General features: G+C 40.4%; 4 protein-coding genes across 4 annotated transcripts in view; 2 read left to right on the top strand and 2 right to left on the bottom strand.

Moving 5' to 3' along the window:
- The window catches only part of lamb1b (laminin, beta 1b), a 29,974-nt gene extending 27,464 nt beyond the window's left edge, over positions 1–2,510 (bottom strand). Inside the window, exons 1-3 of the mRNA XM_041964375.1 lie at positions 2,474–2,510; positions 584–646; positions 166–313 (exon numbers count right to left, since the gene is read on the bottom strand). The gene's annotated coding sequence lies outside the window, so the exon portion shown is untranslated. The remainder of the gene's footprint in view (positions 1–165; positions 314–583; positions 647–2,473) is intronic.
- On the top strand, positions 131–6,296 carry LOC121626031 (overexpressed in colon carcinoma 1 protein homolog). The gene is made up of 6 exons (XM_041964379.1): positions 131–319; positions 2,525–2,549; positions 2,777–2,812; positions 2,906–2,982; positions 3,984–4,056; positions 4,350–6,296. The coding sequence occupies exons 1-5, from the start codon at positions 259–261 to the stop codon at positions 4,037–4,039; spliced, it is 255 nt and encodes an 84-aa protein (XP_041820313.1). The 5' UTR covers positions 131–258; the 3' UTR covers positions 4,040–4,056; positions 4,350–6,296.
- A 128-nt stretch (positions 6,297–6,424) lies between these two features.
- dclre1c (DNA cross-link repair 1C, PSO2 homolog (S. cerevisiae)) lies at positions 6,425–15,416 on the bottom strand. Its single transcript, XM_041964376.1, has 15 exons — positions 15,215–15,416; positions 14,993–15,044; positions 14,703–14,787; positions 14,302–14,361; positions 14,112–14,167; positions 13,923–14,024; positions 12,799–12,871; positions 12,090–12,230; positions 11,844–11,945; positions 11,269–11,405; positions 11,055–11,109; positions 10,769–10,857; positions 10,277–10,371; positions 8,221–8,307; positions 6,425–8,122 (listed from the first exon to the last, which is right to left on the bottom strand). Exons 1-15 carry the CDS (start codon positions 15,321–15,323, stop codon positions 7,365–7,367), a joined length of 2,001 nt encoding a protein of 666 aa, XP_041820310.1. The 5' UTR covers positions 15,324–15,416; the 3' UTR covers positions 6,425–7,364.
- Positions 15,417–15,780: 364 nt separating this feature from the next.
- Positions 15,781–17,820, top strand: meig1 (meiosis/spermiogenesis associated 1). The gene is given in 3 exon segments (XM_041964338.1): positions 15,781–15,831; positions 16,449–16,605; positions 17,692–17,820. Coding segments are annotated over 2 exon segments (276 nt in total). The 5' UTR covers positions 15,781–15,831; positions 16,449–16,458.
- The last annotated feature ends 1,332 nt before the right edge of the window (positions 17,821–19,152 follow it).

Genomic DNA, 19,152 nt, shown 5'->3' on the forward strand with positions numbered 1-19,152 from the left:
CCCCTTCCCCTCCCTCCACCCCCCTCCTCTCTTTTCTTGCCGTCATTTTAATCCTTCCTCCATGCTGAGAGGAGCAGCAGACAGACACAGAGAGGAGAGAAGAAGAGAAGAAGGAAACACAGGGAGGAAAGACTTTTTTACTTCAAACTCCTCACCCCTTCCCACCTGTCACTCCTCGCTCTTTCTTTCTTCTTCTTCCACTCATTCGTCTGTTCTTTCTTTCTTCTTCCTCTGAGGTTTCACAGAGTCATGTGAAAGATGGGATGTGGAAATTCCTCACCGGCCGCCACCAAAAACAACAGCAGCAGGAGCACTGCAGGTGAGAAACACTGTGAGAAGACGTTTCTGCATGAATACCTGTTTACCTGAGTCCCGGGAAGCATAGAAGAGATACCAGCAGATAAAATACCAGATGCAAAGTCTCTTCTCTCTCTTTTGAGGCACATCTAAGTGGTTTTAGGAACTTTTCCAGTCATATAATGCTGTTAAAGGCTCACTCAGTCATTTTTGACTACATACACTGCAGGTAAACACAGAGTGGATGAGATGGAGCATGTTCTTCTTATTCTTGTTGCACTCATACCTGTTTCACGATGTGTGCAGAGTTTTAGTCGTTAGCAACCACCACCTTTTAGGAGACAGGCACCTAAATTAAAACAAAAGGGACTTTTTTTATTGTTACACTCTTACAATACGTTTACAGCATTTAATATTTAAGGGTTCATTTGACTGCTGGGCTGCCAGACTGCTTTGAAAACAGGGAGATGTTACATGTTTGAGCTTTTCAGATGTGTACTCTGAGGTACTTTGTATCACATGTTGCTGTTAATATAACCTTTCATAGCCCCAGTGTCAATCACTGAGTACATTTACTCAAGTTCTGTACTTAAGCACAATTTCAAAGCACTTTTACTTCACTTGAGTATTTCCATTTTATGCAACTTCATCTCAGAGGCTAAAATACTCCACTACATGTCTGACAGCTTTAGTTACTAGTTCTCAGATTACAGTTGCTCACACCCTTTCTGTCCAGTTAAAACCACATATCTCCAGATGTGTTGATGTTGAATGTTTGTGATGAACTGCATGATGAAGTTTTCCTTCATGTCTTGAGAAACTTCTCCTCCTCCTTCAGCTAAATAAACTGTTTAAAAAGCCTCTTGGATCAGCTGGAAAATGCATCGTCACAAAGCTGAAAACAGGCTGTTTTTCTGAGATACGAGGTTCTCACAGGACAGGATGATCTTATAGAATATGAAGCATCGCTGTAGATTAAACCAGCCAACAGTATATAAAGTAGTTCAAATGAGCTCAACCTGAAACATCTACAGCAGTAAAATGCAGCATTAATGCAGCAGAAATATTAATCCACAAACATCAGATATGATAGAAAAACACTGACAGGAACATTTTACTGCAACATGATGACTTTTTATACTTTCACTTAAGTAAGATCATACTTTACTTCTCCAACCGCGAGGTGCAGGTGGAGAAGTAGCTGGTAAAAGTTCTCTGACTATTAAAAAGTCTAAAGTTCCATAGTGAGATATCATGAGATTATCTACCCATCAGACTGAGCTGAAGCTTTATTTGGTCTGTCATGACCAGCAGCTAAAGGTGGCTAATGTTAGCAAAGGGGTAGACAGACATTTTTGAAGCATTATTCTCTATTTGTGCAACTATCACACTGCATTTTAGTATTTAACATGATCCTGCCGCTCAGCAAAAGTTACTCACTTTAATGGCCTGAATCATCTGTGAGACCTTTCATGTGCCTCAACCATCAGATATCTCTGACTAAAACTGTCTTATAACACAAGATATCCTGAAAATGAATTGGCTTTAATCCTCCTTAAAATTTGCTACGGCTATTCATGGACCTCGGGATGAATACTAATCATTTTAGTGACCCCCCCTGAGCTTTAATCCATGCAGTAAAATGTCTGCTGTGACTGTTAAACTATTCTGACTGATCTCATTAGATTATTTTCACTGGACACGATTACCCACAGCTCAAAGTGACACCTTCACTATGTCTGTTTAGTCCAAAACATTATGAGAATAAAATTACAAATCTAAATAGTTACAGTAAATTTCTGTAAATCTATAAACTGACCAGCTGTACTTGTACATTTGTACAGGTTTTGTGCACAAACATCCTCATTTGTAAAGTAACAAGTAACTAAAGCTGTCAGATAATTGTAATGGAGGCGAAAGTACAACATTTCCCTCTGAATTGTCTGAATTGTAGTGGAGTCGAAGTAGAAGTGGCATGAGAAGAACATATTTCAAGTACAAGTACTTTACATTTATTTATTCAGTAGTACTTGAGTAAATGTACTTTATTAAAATCCACCACTGGTGCACTGTCGTGTGTAATTCTTCCACCTGCTGCTGCAGGCAGAGGCCGATGAGACGTTTGTAAGAGTAAATGTTAAAACGATCAGTTTGACGGAGTCACTGAGAAACTAACCGAACATTTAGCAGCGATTCATCTCACCCATCCGTCTGTTTGTGGCTCCAGGTCGCGCTGAGTCTTCATCAAAGGTGTAAGTGAATTTTACACCTTTCACTTCTTTCATTAAAAACTCAACACACACACACACACATTAAAGACCATGTACAAACACACTCTGATGTTAAAATATGTCAGTGTTGTCTGACCTTTCTCTGATGTTTTCTGTTAACTTCATACACACACAGCAGGTTTTAATGTGTGTGTGTGTCACATTAAAACTCGCTGCGTGTGTGTGTGTGTGTGTGTGTATGTTGACAGATCAGGGGAGGCTGTGCCAGAAGACGACAAATGGAGGTGAGTTATTTTTTGACTACAATAAACAAAAATAACATTTGTACATCAGCTGATGTGAACTCACTGAATGTGTGTGTGTTTTTGTGTGTATAGGAACTATGGAGGTGTGTACGTGGGCTTTCCTGCAGACCTGAACAACATTCCTCAAGTACAGATAGGATCACTCAGAGGTAACACACACACACACACACACACACACACACACAAACACACACAAACTTCAGAAGACATTATATTGACGTTCATTTCCTGCAGACTTACTCAAGCTGTACCCACAACCACTACTTGCCTAAATCTGATCTTCATCATAAAATGTAACTGTTTACCTTGGGGAGACTTGCATCTTGACCCCAAAAGGAGACAAGTGTCTCCCAAACAGTGCGGACACAACGTGACTCTTCTTCATTAGTCTGGAAAAGCAGTTCTGAATCTGCAAATCTGCAAAATCCTGCAGAGGAAAACTGACGCCTGTAACAGAGAGAGGACAGCGTGAGAAATCTTTATCCACTTGTTACATCTCAAATCGCACCAAATCAATAAAGTTAAAATGTTTTGAATAGGGATAAAACTGTCTAAACACTGATGAGGCAAAACCCTGTTTCTGCTTATTTTTTCGATTCAAGTATTATTCTTATACAGTTTAATCCAATCAAATCAAGTTTATTGTGGTCTTTGGCGTTTATCTGAAGGTATTAGGTGTTGTTCGATGGCCCCTGCAGGTGAACATTCAACTTCTATTGTTGTAATTAATATTCTGACTGTGACATCATCAGTAAAAACACTCCAAACAGTGCAAGAAGTTTTTCTAATGACAGAAAAGCAGCTAAGAAATGTGCTTCTCGTTCATTTCTCTATTTGGTGTGAGGCAGCACAGTATACTACTAGGCTTACATGTCCTATTCCTAATAACACACACACACACACACACACACACAGCCTCAATTTCCTGTTGAGTCTCCAGGGTCATGAGAGCATGGGAGAGAGAAAACAGACAATCACTGCCTGTGTTTGGATTTTTTTAATCTCTCTGAACCGAACATGTGTGTATGTATTTACATGAATACTGTATGTGCATTTTATATTTTGTAAGCGCTATAAGTGCTATATTTAATTATTATTTTCTATAATGTGTGTGTGTGTGTGTGTTAATTAACGAAACTGTCCTCCACAGAGAGTGACAGAAACTCGTTGTCCCTCAGGAAGCCGCTGTGGGGGAACGGACTCTAATTTTAATGAAGAGCCAGGTCTGTGCTTGTTTCTGTGTGTGTGTGTGTATGTGTGTGTGTGTGTCACAACCTCCTCGTGTTTCTCTCCACCTTTCCATTAATGAGAGCCATGATGTCATGTCAGCGTTTAAAGGGCCGTACCAGCGATTTTGCTTGTTTTTCAAAATGAATAATTTCTAAATCAATTTCCTCACTTATTTTGTATTTTATGAACATCTTCTTATAATAAGAGAGTAACTGTAATATAAGAGAGTAACTGTAATTAACAGTCTAATACCTGCTGTCATTCATGCCTCTCTGTGAACTGAAAGGTGCTACAGAAGGATGATATGTCAGGAAGAAGAAGAAGAAGAAGAAGAAAGCCTCCAGGTGCTCTCAGGTCTGCTCTTCTCTCTCAGCGTCACCTGTTAGGACTACAACAGGATCAGCTCCACCTGGTTCAACCGAGTGTGGACGGAGCTGCAGCAGATGTCAACCTGTACTTAGCCACATAAAACAGCGATGACGGCGCTTCGATCGCTGCAGGTTTTCCGCACTTGGTTTGGCCTCAGCGGCACGCTGCGTGTTCTGCAGCTGCTTAATGAAGAGCCAGCAGCAGGCGCTACAGTGAGTGTCCATCAGCTGATTAGCACTAAAAGGCAGATAGAGAGGCTGAAGCTGTGATGTAGCTCTCCCTGAAGGTGAGGAGCAACAAGCAGGACTATGAGTAAAACACATTAAAGGATAAATCCAGTGATATTTAGCCAACAAATCCCATAAAAATACCAAAACCAACAATAAATTCATGCAAATATCAAGTATAGTTTGTGTTTCTAGAGCATGATATATGTAATATAAAACACATCAGTGTGCCACACTGCTGCTCTGGCTGACGTGTTCCTTCATCACAATGAACACACATACTGTAGTTTATTTTGTCTAATCCCACACACACCATCCTGCTGCCCCAAATACTCAATCGAGCATCAAATGTGGGTTAATCTGCCGCTGAAAATAGCCCCCAACAAGCGCACTACTTCTTCCTTTTCGTTGAATGTTTGCTAAAAAGTACAGCGAGCGGCTGTTTTAGGAAATTACTGAGCCTTTTCTAAATCAAACAATATAAATCAAAGTTTTTAAAGATTTCTATCTACAGTAGGAACCAATGGGCTGCAGCGCTACAGACAACGTAGAGAAGTATTGAGACAGACTACCATGTTCTGTTTTGTTGTCGGTTTTGCTCTTTTTAAAGTGGATTTGTTGTTATCAAAAACATAGAATATAGTCGGCTTTGTGTTTTAAACTCTCCTTTAGGTTATCTCAACGTTTCACTCAAGCAAAACAGCTGCAAGATGTCTAAAGATGAACATGCAGATGTGAAGGACATTTATTATATTAATAAGAAATGTTATTTAAAGGACATTTTTCTGAAAGTTTACAAAGTGCTTTACTGTATAAAAGTAATACTGGCAGGATTAACATTTCAGTACTCACCTGTTTGGTTGGTTGTAATGAAAACCTGCAGACTCTTGGCCCTCCAGGACTCTGAGTGGCTCCTGCTGTGAGATGACGTCTGCGAATCATCTCCTGAAGGAATTTACATGGAAAAGAAGCCAAATTATGCTGCACACACGCATATGCAGTCCAACATGTTGCATGGCTGGTTTCACACAGGCTCTAGCGTTTCTCAATCTTAATTTTCAAACAGATGAAACAAAAAAGGATTGAAATGAATCGTATATTGTTCTAATTTAGAAACACTAAGGCACGCCCACATTACCCACAATGCAACTCAACCTGATTCCCTCAACTGCACAGATTCAGGTGTGTTATGCTAGTAGCGGCTAATGCAGCGTGGAGCCTCTAGCCTGCAGTAGAGATGAGGAGCAGCTCCAGAGGTCTAGCAACTTCACTTTTTCTAACTCCACAGATTTTTTTCATCCTCACACTTATAGCCATCAGCCCCAGCCGACACTGACTCGTGTGACATCACTTGAGGCAATTTATAATACTCTGCGCAGCTCCGTCTGGAGTCACAAAATGAACGAATGAATACAACTTTTTTTCCACACATGCAGCAGCACCAACGCCTGTCAACAGACTTTGATGTGTAAAATCAGTGAAATGATCTGCTCTTTGTTCATTTGTGCTGTTTCAGTAACGATCTCGCTCAGGTGGATTCATAGTGCCTGTTAATGTTCTTTTGTAGACGCCTGTTTCTTGTGTTCTGTGTCTTTAAAACATTTTTTTTTTTAATAGTGAAAGTTCAGTAAAAATCTTTTCCCTGCGAATGCTGCTTTGATGTTTCAAGTTTTGTCACATTTAAAGACAAACAGGTGACGCCAACTCCTGGATAGAATTAGGTTTGATCATTTGTTTCAATGAGTTAGAAGAAAAATGACAGAACACAAAAGTTTGGAAGTAAAATCGGTAAACTGTTCAATAACGATGAAAACCCAACTGATCAATCTTCCAGCCAATATTAAATTGAAAATTAAATACTTTTAATTTGAAACAAAAGTTCTGCCTTCATACAAAACTACTTGACATCACATCAACACATGAAGTGTTTGGCAGAACGAACCACAAACTGTCAACAGGAAGGGGAAGTGAGCTGTGAAGTAAACAGGTGTACTGATGCATGTAGGGCACAGTTGAACTTAAAGTGCACTGGAACGAACTGTTCATGTGCCGCTTTACATGCTGAGGTTTGTGTGGTCTGAGGGTTCGACTGACGTGGGAGAAGAATGGTGTCACATGAGGTACTACAGAAGCTCTTTGTGTGTTTTTCACATGTATAAACCATTGATCTGTCAGCCTATAGGTGAGGTCACACAGTGTGTGTTGTGTTTAGTGTAAGAATTAATTAGTAATTACACATTTCTCAAATGATGTTTAAGTCTGGAGAAATGTGGATGCAGCTGCTTTGTGAGGAACAGCCAATCAGGAAGAGGTCTGACTCAGATACCAGGGCTTCCTTCAACTTGATTGGGCCGCAGGTCAGCAGGAGAAAACTGCATTCAGTAAATCAACCTTGTCAACTTGTAAAATTAATAAATGATCATGCATTTAAGTCATATTAACCAGTTGAGTTCATGCAGGTTTAGGGTTACGCTTCTACCTTTTAAGCACTTGCTAACTGGCTATGTTGACTGAGCGTAATGTACGGAAGGAGAACAGAACAGAACAGAGACCCATCAACTCTGATGCTCACAGTCTGAACACACTGTGACTCTCACTTTCATTTTGGACCCTTTTGCACTGTGAGGACAATAATTCTTGCCCCTTTTTCAAGCTGTCCACAGTCTAAGATCCACTGTGGACAAATAGAAAGAACTGAAGTCCTTTCAGTCTCGCTTTCTGGTGACCACTTCCTCTCCTGCCGCCAGCTTCCTGTACAACTGCGACAGTTCATCAGGTCGTGGCATTTTTGACTCTGGTGAGCAGGGAATATCAAAGTCTGACGACACCTGAGACTCAGAGAGCTCCTCCATCTCTGATTGGATCTTTTGGTCGTTGCTCTCCTTCTCCTGAGGGAAAGTATTGGTCCTCAAGTCTCCTTGTTGCCACCCCCCCTGCTCTGGCTGGAGAATCACGGTGTCAGGTAAACACGAGTCCTGGTTCTGGGAGGAATGATTCGACAGAGAGGCGGACAGGGTCAGACTGAAGCTTTCATCAATGGCGGGGGTTTCTTCTTCTTCACTGAACAGTTCTGGCGTCTGTGAGCCAGTCATTCTGGAGGGGGAGGGACTCGGGACAGAGCAGCAGGATTGGCTGTTGTGGCTGTTCTGGCTGTCAGTCAGCGTCTCCGTGGTGAAGAAATCCTCCCATTTTGGAGGATTAGAGGAACCATGTCCTTCTACCTCCATCTCCTTTATCTCACTGTCTTTACTCCTCTCACTTTCCTTTACCGCCCCGTTCACCTCCTCCTCCATCAGCTTTGTGTCCCCCTTTGTGTGGTTCTCCTCCTCCTCCTGATCCTCATCATCTCCCTCTTCATCGTTGGACTCGGTGCAGTCCACATAGTTACGTGCAACAGGCTGCGTGTCTGTGACAGTCAGAGGTAAAAACTCCTCCACACACACAGGGGGCGCCGTTGTCTTCACTAAGATCACCAGATGAAAAAAAATTATTTAAGTTTTACATTTTACATTTAAGTAAATAACACTAATAATAAGAAAAAAAATCAAAATATTTAAGCACCGTTTGTTATTTCTTTGCTCAGCCCCATCTTCTTCCTCACTGGTGCCAAGTCCAGCCCGTCAAACAGCTCGTCATCGCTGTCTGACTCTGAGCAGAGAAAACGAGACACTTCATTCTTTAATTAACGCAAGTGATAAAGTTTGTTAATATGCAAAGCTGAGATTGACCATCTTATTTCTTCTTATTGCCATTTCACATCAGTTTTAGCATGAACTGGTTCAAATCAGATTTAAAATGTATAATATAAAAGATAACTGCATCAAAATGTCTAAAAACAACCTTTGTTATATATTTTGTTGAATTGTCTGCTTATATTATCCCAAATGTTTCTAACAATGCTGAAACCCAGAGAATCTGTTGTTTTATTCGCGGTTAACGGTGCATTTCATCTGTTCGCCTGTCAGTAGTGTCATATCCCCTTTACCCCTCTAAGTTTTAGAATTTCTGGGGAAACACAGGAAACGGCTGATGATTCGTCAGAGAGTCGGCGATCGTGACTCAACGTAACGTGCATAAAACTAAATAAATAAATGACCTCGCCCATGAACATTTCTGCCTGAGTTGCATCAGATTTTCAACAGCAATGGTGGCTGTTTAACAATGAAGACAACTACGTCTTTGGTTTTGTCGTCTTCTGTTTAGATTGAGCCGCCTCTAGCAGCAGAAATAACATACTCTGCATTTAAGGCTATTGAAAAGTGGCACAAAAAACTAAAATGTATATCTATATCAATGTATTCTTCACATTCCCTGTTCATCGCATTGTCTTGACAAGTCAGCGTAGCTTGTCAGAAAGTGCTGAAAGGGAGCACTGTTCTCTGTCCCTTGTATACTCTCCTCTGCTCTATCAAAAAGATATTAAATAAACAAAAACAGAAATATGGTTTCAAAAAGTCTGCGAATACTGTTTGACATTTACAGGTTTGTGAACTTGTGGATCAGTTGAACAGAGGAAACAGTATCCATTTTTCTTTATGCATTTAAAAGTTATACAGAGGTTATTGTGGAAAACGCCATGAATAATGTGGTTATATTTTTAAAGTTTATTGCAGCTCAGGTTTGTACTGTATGTTTACAATGTTAATCAGAAATGTTTTTTGTAGGTTGTAGCCTGTTGTTTCATGGTTCAGTTGCGGTGGTTATTGCTGCACATGCAAACCTGCAGAGCCTGAAATGAGCCTGAGAGACATATCTGTCATAAGATAACAGGTTATAACAGATGCAAATGTTTGACACCGGTTACACTCAGCAGACACACACACAGCAGGCTGGAAAATTTTCACATACTTGTTTGTTTGTTTGGTAACTAAAAAAAAAAGAAAAAAGAAAATAGACGTATGCATAACCCAACAGGGTGCAGCAGTCAAAGTTAGTTCAAAAAAGAGCTTCAGAAACAGGAACTTCTGCAGCTACGTCAACTCGTGCAATAACTTATCAAACAAACGACGGGCAGACAACAACTACTGACCTACAGTAGAGCGAGAGGCCATCCATCACCTGGGCTGGACGCTGCCTCAGAGGCATCGAGGGAAGCCAGAGAGGCCTCTTCAGCTCAGCTTGGCTTGTCTGTCCATCTCTAAACTAGAGTCTCGCCATGAGGAGGTTGTGGACTGGTTTGCGAGTTTAATCAATTATCTTCTTTAAGAATGACTTCCAGAGACCTCTTGTTGCCCGCTCACTGAGTGTGCCCTCTGCTGGGCCAATATCTTAATTCATTCATAAATAGTATTAATTCATCCTTCTTTCAAATAGGTGGCACTGACACAACATGGGCCAGTGCAAGCAGTGGTGAAAAAGAATGACTGTTACACACGAGAAACGGGTTCACTAATATATTTTTCCCCTGAAACGACCTCTAAACAAACAAAATGTAATCTTAGCAAACAATATGAACAAAAAGAAGAACATTCAGCTAGCTTGTATGAAAAACAGTTTAGATGTCATCCTCCTCGTGGTGACCTGTAAACAAGCATCACAGCTACAGAGGCAGATACAGTGCAGACCATCTGTTGTGGTAAAGTGTGTGTGTGTGTGTGTGTGTGTGTGTTTGTCTCACCGTATGTGGGCCTCTCCACCATGCTGCGTTTGAGGACTCCCAGAGGTTTGTATATGAACGCTTGATCAGTCTGGTTCCTGCACATCAGCTTCAACCTGTTCAAGCACACAGCGTCAATGTGAACAAACCAATTCAATTTATGCATTTTTAAATCAAAAGACATTAAAAGTTATAATAATAATATTCCTATTAGGTGTAAAAAACATCTGGTAGGTGGGTGATTTGGTGACTGCATTAGGGCTGCCACTATTTTAATTACTGATTAATCTGCAGCTTGTTTTCTCAATTAATTCATCAACTATTTGTGAGAAAATAATGAAGAATTCCCATTACAGTTCTCTGATGTCCTTAAATTGCTTGTTTTGTCCAACCAACAGTCCAAACCCAAAGATATTCACTTAACTATAAAGAATAGTCACCTTTACATTGATTAACATCATAACATGCTCTGCTACAGGACACAATACAGTGAACAGCATGAAGTTCACTCACATCTGTGTAACCTCAGTCAGTGTCCGACCAAGAGGGATAACACTGGGGTAGATGTTGACTGGCCGGAGGTAGGAGAGGAAGTCTTTAAGCTGAAATTATAGAGGAACTCAATATGTATATGTTTAAAGTATAGAAATGAGAAAAGAAAGAGGGAAGTGTGATGTAGTACCAGGAGCAGACCTGATTCTTAATGCATCAATGTTCTCATGTATGTAACTAATATAGTTTCTATATGGAACCACAGTCTCATCACTCTGGTTTAATTGAATTGAACAAATTGAAGCACCTCTGAGTAGGAGGAGTGGAAACTGAAGCAGGCTCTGAAGGAACTGGCTCCTGTTCTGGAAAAACAACAAAAATGCACACTCAGCTTTCAGAAACTAAACTTCATGTGATTTATAGAGAATTCTTCTTTCTTTTTAAAACAAGCATGAAAATGACCAAACAGAAATGTGAAGTGACCCCGGCAGGAGTCGCATTTCATCTGAAACTGCTCTTACTTTATTATAACGTTGGTTTTCTTCATTCTCTCTCCGAACCACATGGTGGAGGGTTTGATGCTCATGATACGAAGAGGAGTCCCGTCAGAGGCCGTGCAGCCACACGGCAGCCTGCTGCCTTGGAAAAACTCCTCACCCTGCATGTATAGGATTGATAAATAGAATAAACACTGAAGGGTAGTTAAGAATACATCAAGATATATACAGTGTGATTTCTTTAAATGTTTTATCTGTAGCTAATTAGCTAAACAGCTACATACAGTCAGCTTTTTGTTTACCTTGTTTAAAACTAGTTTTCTATTAGCCCCATAGAAAACAAACGATGGCTGTGTAAAACTACTGTGCCACCAGTAGACGGAAGACTGCGGGTTTAACAGGTGGAAACAGGCACATCACAGTTCAGTAGATATTTTTAACTTTTACTCTTCAAGGTTTTATAACACTAACAGTAACGACTTCAGTTGTCATCAAATCGAGTAAAAATGTGTCCACACTTCAGGCAGCCTCTCTGCTCTGCTTCCCACTGTGTGTGTGTGTGTGTGTGTGTGTGTGCGCGACACAGACATGAACTGGACCTTAGGGTGTCGACAGGCATGGATCTGTGTCCTGCGGTCAGTCGTCAGGTAGCTCAGGATTTCCGGCATCTTCTTGAACATCCCCAGACTCCTGACGTGGATCTGAGAGTCCAATCAAACAACGAGATACGTAAACATGGAACTGAGCTTCAGCTGGAGACGTTTACAGATGCTGTTTGGACCTGTGCATGAAAGGACGCATCGGATGCATGCACAGAAAGGTGTGTGTGTGTGTGTGTGTGTTACCTGTGTGTTGAACTCCTCTCCCAGGTTGGTAAACAGGTATTCATATCCATATGCAGCTTTACAGTTGAGCCACACAACATGATATGAACTCTGACTGATCCATTTTCCAACAAGCTCCAAGATACCATTCAGGCAGACCTCCTACAAACACCACACACACACACACACACACACACACACACACACACACACACACACACACACACATCATAATATAAACATATCTCTTTACAACTGTAGTAACCACTAACACTCACATTTGAAACGCTGGAACCAGACATTTTGTCATCTTTTCTTGAAAAAAATGACTCGATCAATTAACAAAATTGTTGCCGCATAATCTTTTGTTGATCAACTGATCGATTCATTGTTGCAGCTCTGCTTTCTAAAACACTTCCCTGACCTGCGATGTTTTCACATCTCAGTTGATCACCTGTCTGAGCACAAAGTGTTTGAACTGTGTTGCTGCATGAAGCTTTGAGAGCAACACACAAGACCAATCATGAAGCTTGACCCACAGATGGCTGTGGCTGGAAAACTGAACTTAACTCAATGCGGCAACATTTTTATGGTGTTTAACTAAGACAGTCCAGTTGTCAACCGTATGTCAATTTACTATATGTCAGAACATTTCTAAGTTTTCTTTACTTGGGCTTCACCTCTAAAGACTCCAACACTCGTGCAGTTCCACAGCCATCTAGAAACTTACCCGAGTCGGAATTTGGTAGAACCGCGGGTCATAGAAAGTGGAGTCCACATAAACACTCTGAATATCCTTCACTCTGTACGTGAAACAGGAAAAAACAGCATCAGCTACATAAATGATGATGAAACAGGTGGAACAAATGAGGTAAGGCACATTGAAACATGAAATGTCCACTGTGTTAATTGTCAATTCATCAACTATGTCAGTGAATATGTTGCGAAATAAATATCTTTTAACATGTACTTAAAGCAAATATCAGGCATTCACGTCTATATAATGAAAAACCTTTATAAGTCATATGACTTGTATGGCGGTCAGGGTCCCACACAACGTCAGTCTGACCTTCTAATGCCTTCATTCCATGTTACAAGCACATGAGATATATATATAGATAATGTGGGTACAGCTGACTAACTACCATGAAGTTTGTTTCTTCATAAAGGCTGAAAAGCAGCATGAGGCAAAAACAAGCTTTTATGGAGGACTGCCCTTGTCTCCAACGGTTCCCATGAGGCGTTCACGGAGGCAGTTTGCACACAAGTTAACTAGACACATATTTCCCAAACCAAACTGTTAGTCTTCATCCTTTAAGTCTTTTCCCGTTTGTGACGCACGTGCAAGTATGTTTTTGAGTGTGTGACTTGATGGAGCGAACTGTTGAATGTGCCATTTGGGGGAAAACAGCCACTGCAAGAACCAGTGGGTGTTTTCAACTTTCTGTCCTGAGGGGGCAGTAATGAGCCCTTCAGAACAGACACCCTGCACTCAAAAACTTACTTGGACAAGCAACACAAAAGTCAGAATTGTTTTCAAACAGTATTTTTCAGTTTTTGCAAGAGAAAAGACTTCAGGGAAGAAGACTAACCAGTTTGTTTGGCGTGATCTGCAAAAGTCAAAGGCTGGTAGCGCATGGTAGGCTTATTTAGGAAGGTTTAAGCTATATCTTAAGCTTTTTCTCTATGAGATTTTTCTCTTTTTCTCTTGTGATGGAAACCGTACATGTTCACTTAAATCTAATAATCACTGACTTTTCTGAAGAAGTGATCAAATTCCAAAACATTGACTGTCTGGTTCTCCAGAACTCCTGCTACAGTTAAGAGGCTCAATGAGACATCATTAGGACAAACCTGCTGCCAGAGTGCAGATGTTCTATTCTCGAGGTGTCTCCAGCAGCCAACCTGAAGTCTCCTGTATACAACACGTTTCCCTGGGAACCTTCAAACAGGAACCTACACACAGACAGGATGTCTCAACAGTTATTTTTCAAACAGGATAAGAAAAATTAGCGTTAAGAGTTTAAAAATGGTTTGACTTGCATAACAGAGCCGGGACAGTGTCCTGCAGGAAGCAGCGTGACCACGAGATCTTCTTTCTGTCAAACAAGCACCAGAAAACATGATTAAAAGAAATCAGCCAGAAGGACACTTACAATTAAGCACTGAAGAGCCAAATCTACATGTCTGACTGCACTGACTGTGAGACAATTAGGAAACCTTTAGTTTTTACCTCTCCAGATGCTTCGTCAACCAGAGAAATCTGTGTTGGGCTCTCCAGCTCTAAAGGAACCTAAAACAGATCATTCATCCAGAGAGAAAGAAAAAATGATCCATCAAAGAAGAGACAGAACTTCCAATTCCACGAGCCACAGCCTCACTGGCCTCAAAATACCAGAAGGGAGAGCAACCATAAGACAATACAGGTTCTGTGCAAAAGCCAAGAAACAGAAAATTAACTGACGTAGAAATGAATGATTCGAGTTGATAAAACATTTATCAGTGTACAAACATCCAGGAATTCATGTTAATAAGCAGATATATCTTGTCTACTATTAACTGACTTCTTCTAATTAGCACCGGTAATCAACGCCCTCTCCAGCATACACCATGACCGGAAGAGAGGGGACTTACGATGTATTCCTCCCAGAAAGCGTACTTGGGATTGCTCAGCAGGAGTTCTTTGGTCACGAAGGAGCAGTACAGCCGGACTGTACGACTGGAACCAAAAGAGAAAACAATATCAGGCCGGCAGAAATATTTAAAACGTTCAGACTATTTTTGTGACTTCAATGCAAATGTCCTGCATCTTAAATGGCTTGTTGCGTTATTTTTCAGCACAAATATTACGTTACAAGCAGAGTAGCCTGTGCCAAAAAGGTTAAGTCAGTTACACTCTGCTCAAAGATACCAACTGTCTTCACCTGAAGTGTAGCTTTCTCTTCAGTATTGGTCCTTTCAGTCCTTTCATGTGATCTGTTAGAAGCGAATAAAGAGACAAGATGGATGAACAGTGGGGAGACTTTTCGTAGTTTGTTGTTACAAGGCTCTATGAGTGTTAAATATTAGCAGTTTTGCTTAATATTGCCATTTAAGTCTAACATACACGGGTTGATGATGCTAACTTAGCTAACTGCCAGGCTCACCTTTGTGACAGTGGGAGAGGAAATATGCCCGGGCATGTAAGTTCTCTCGGTCGAACCTGTCCAGAGAAATGGTGGGATACTCCTTCATTCGACCTCCAAACGAACTCATCTTTACACCGAACCCTTTGGATGCACTGTCTGAGTTAAATTAAACGTTGTTTGTGACGTTGAGAGACTATTTTGTTGACAGCATCTCCGGGCACACCGGTGTTTGTTTGTCCCGCCCACCAATTTCAGTTCCTCTTCTTCTCCGTTTCTTTTTACGGTGGTTAGGGCGTATTTAGTTGATATTACCGCCATCTATAGTCTATTTACGCTTCGGCATTCTATTTTTGAACTAGTCCTGTCCTTTATTCCTTACAGTTTGCGTGGAACAACAACAAATCAGAGTTTTCATGCTATCTGTCTTTAAGAAACAGAACAGCATTGCCACCGAATAGTCTGTTTCTATCTATTGGTTAGCTACCCACATTTTGCCATTTCCTTTGGCGCCATCTTCTGGAAGCTTTCGACCACTGTCCTCCAACATAGAAGAAGAAAGTTAACGGTAACCAGGCAACCAAAGACAAGCTATATTTAACACACGCGACTGGAAAGCAGTTATTCTTTAAACTAATGTGAGTAAAATGTTGTCATTGTTTTCATACATTAATGTAAAGAATGACAATTCATTAAGGGGCGCAAATGTGAGTACATGAGACTGTGAGCTGTTCTCTATCGTTATTTAAAAGAAAAGCAGAGGTTACTTGTCTGTCGCTCGACTCGCACGAAACTTCATTCAAGAAAGCGGTATTTTGAAGTATCACTGCTTATGTTTTAATACGTGAACACAACAGATAGTTATTTGAGACATACTATAATTTTGGTATGAGTTATTTAGTTCGGCATCGTTGCAATACATTTAGCACCGTTAATTCTTGTAAAATGTCGCTTTTATGACAGGCAAGCCTGTGACACTCAGAGTCTTCCTCCTCCAAAATACGCCAGTTCCATCTAGTCCACACTGTAAATTTTTCAACAGAGTCTTGCTTGGTGAATCATTTTAGGACGAATTCACCCTAGCATCTTTAGGAAATGTGAGACAATAACGCAAATCAGTTCAACTTCTTTTGAACCTCAATATAGTGTATTTTAAATAATGTAAGGCATTTTCTTGTTCTATCTTGTCGCTCTCAGAAAAGTCAGTCTGTTGACCAGGAATTTAAAAAAACTGCATTTCTGTGTCATCTCTCAGCGTCGCCACCATGTCCCACACTACTGATAACATCTCCAAGCCGAAGTCCATGAGCAGAGCCAAGTCATGGACGGTGGAAGTGGAAAACCTATTCAGATTCCAGAAAGCTGGCTACAGAGATGAGCTGGAGTACACACAAGTCAAGCAAGGGGCCTTGGTATATGTTCTGATGTATGAATGTGTAACTAGCTGTGTCACTGATTCAGAGAGGGGATCGTGGGAACAAGAAGTTGGGTAATAAGGGGTTGATGGTGTGGGAACTTAACAATAATTTATGATGTAATTAAGGGTTACAGTATGACCGCCTGAGTGACAAAGCTGGAAGTTCGGTAGGAGATGGGAAATGAGTTCTACATAGCATATTATAAATCTGCTGTCATTAATTTCAAAACGACACAACTACACAGGGGGGGAACAGGTAATAACAAGATGAGGATATGATAACTTAGTTCCTAAATAACTACATGGTGCATTTTTATTTTTAGTTTGGAACAAACCAGGGAAAAGAGTATTATGAGGAAATACTGCAGGCCTATAGCCTAGATGTTATATATGTTGTAAAGTATTCCTACTTACAGTGTGGGGTACAGCATTACACTTATATGGGACTTCAGGGGCCTGAGATGGTTCAGGTTTATGTGGACTGATGCTGTTTTTACACAGTGTGCTGTTCAGTGTCATTATTGAGCACAATAAGTAGCTAGAAAAGCTTTTTTATGATGAGGCAGTGGTAGAACATGATCAATTTTATGTCATGAGAACAGTTAGTGAAAAGCTTTATTGAGATCCTGTGCACAACATCAAAGTTAAAATACAAAACAACAAGCTGTGGGTTGTTTCATAACTGTCAAACAGAGCACATCTCTCCTAAAAACTAACTTCAAGCAGTCTAAACTTGCATCCAAAACTGAGCAGATCCAACACCAAAACCACAGGCGATAACTCCAGAAAAAATCTCTAACAACGGCTCCATGGAAGACAGCCAGCTACCACACACGTGACTTGTGTGTGGCTCTAAAGGATGGTCATGAACATATTTGAATTGATACACGGCCATTAAAATAACTTCTCTCTTAAATAAGTTCTAAGCAAATTCCTCTAAAACACTTCCCTAACGTCATGTACCTACATGGATAATGCTGGTACACAGTACAAAACACTGTAAATTGGGAAGAATATAATTTAAACAAAATCTAAATCGTTACCGTATTAAATATCATCCTTGTCTCTGTTTGTGTCTCAGATTGACAAATGGCCAGAGACCGGCTTTGTGAAGAAGCTCCAGCGTTGAGACAACACGTTTTATTACTACAGCAGAAAACGGGAATGCCAGGACCGTGATGTGCACGAAGTCAAAGTCTACACATATTGAAGGGTTATGGACTCCATCCATTTGTCATCATGACACAGCAGCAGCCTGTCAACACTCACCATGGCCACAGATACACCCCCCTTCTGGTGAAGAATATGGCTCTCTGTTTTCAAAAAAGGCACTTTTAAACTGCACCGACCTGCTGTGTGGTTGTGCTTCCTTTCGAACAGTGAATGTTGTTTGGGATTATTCCCCTGCATGGTTTTGTGAAAGGAATAGTTCACCTTAAAGTCATTAAAGTCTTTGTTGTCCACTTGCTCTCCATCACTGTGTAAACCCAATTGAAGTTTGTCACACCTAAAACTTGGACTAGTTCAAACGAATATGACATGCTAGCCTGAAGTGTAGTTTTGTGTAAAGTTCTAGCAGCACTGAACAAGTTTTAATGAGATATACTTGCATTTCTATTTGCATGAGTTAAGTAATACTTCAGTTTTGATTACATCATTGCAATGAAAAACAAACTTTTTTTTTACTATATGGAGCTACGGGGTTTAATAAGGAGAGATTTCAAGGCCACTCCCTGAAACATTCTCTTTAAAAATGTGACTAAAGTTTTTTTTTTCTTTTTTTGCTGGGATTACTTGCTGGGCCTGTCACACTCTCCTCATGTGATGGTAACATAGGGGTGAAATTACGTATTTACCCCAGTGGCTCTCAGATCTGAGGTTTTTCCTCAGATCAAGGACATATCACTTTCTTTAGCTGCCTGGGGAATGAGATTTTTATGGTTTATTAACTTGTAATTAGAAATTAAGTTGACCTCTCTTGCAAGCGAATGTGACTGCACCCTGCTGCACCACATACAGCCCTGAGACAGCAAGTTAGGTGAGTAATTCAAAGTTATATTTTACTTAATTAACATTATATTCATCGCTAAATAAGGTCATAATTATAACTAGACCCTTTTAATATGTGTCAGACAATTTTTGTAATTCTTACAAAATTGTTATCGATAATTAAAACAGGTAATACAATGTGGTTCACAGTGTGTTAGTTCCACTGTGTGCCGTTCTCAAAGAATGTACAGCAGGAGGTACTCAAACCAAGCTCCATTCAGAATTATGACGATTTAATGTGTTCTTACAAGTTTTGAAGCTATTGTGGTTGTCACAGAAAAAAATGCACCAGACCTGACTCGAACTTCTCCTTTTCTATTTTGATAAATGCAATGTCTATTTTTTACTCCTAGAAAACACACTGGTAATTATAACGCTTAATAAACGCTGGGTTGCACAGTCCATGTAAGTGCCTGGTGTGCCGTTCACAGAAAATTAGCTACCAGAGGTCCTTTTGCCAAACTTCAACATGGGGACGATTTAATTGACTCTT

This window comes from Chelmon rostratus, chromosome 22 (assembly GCF_017976325.1).
Source record: "Chelmon rostratus isolate fCheRos1 chromosome 22, fCheRos1.pri, whole genome shotgun sequence".
Classification (NCBI taxonomy): domain Eukaryota; kingdom Metazoa; phylum Chordata; class Actinopteri; order Chaetodontiformes; family Chaetodontidae; genus Chelmon; species Chelmon rostratus.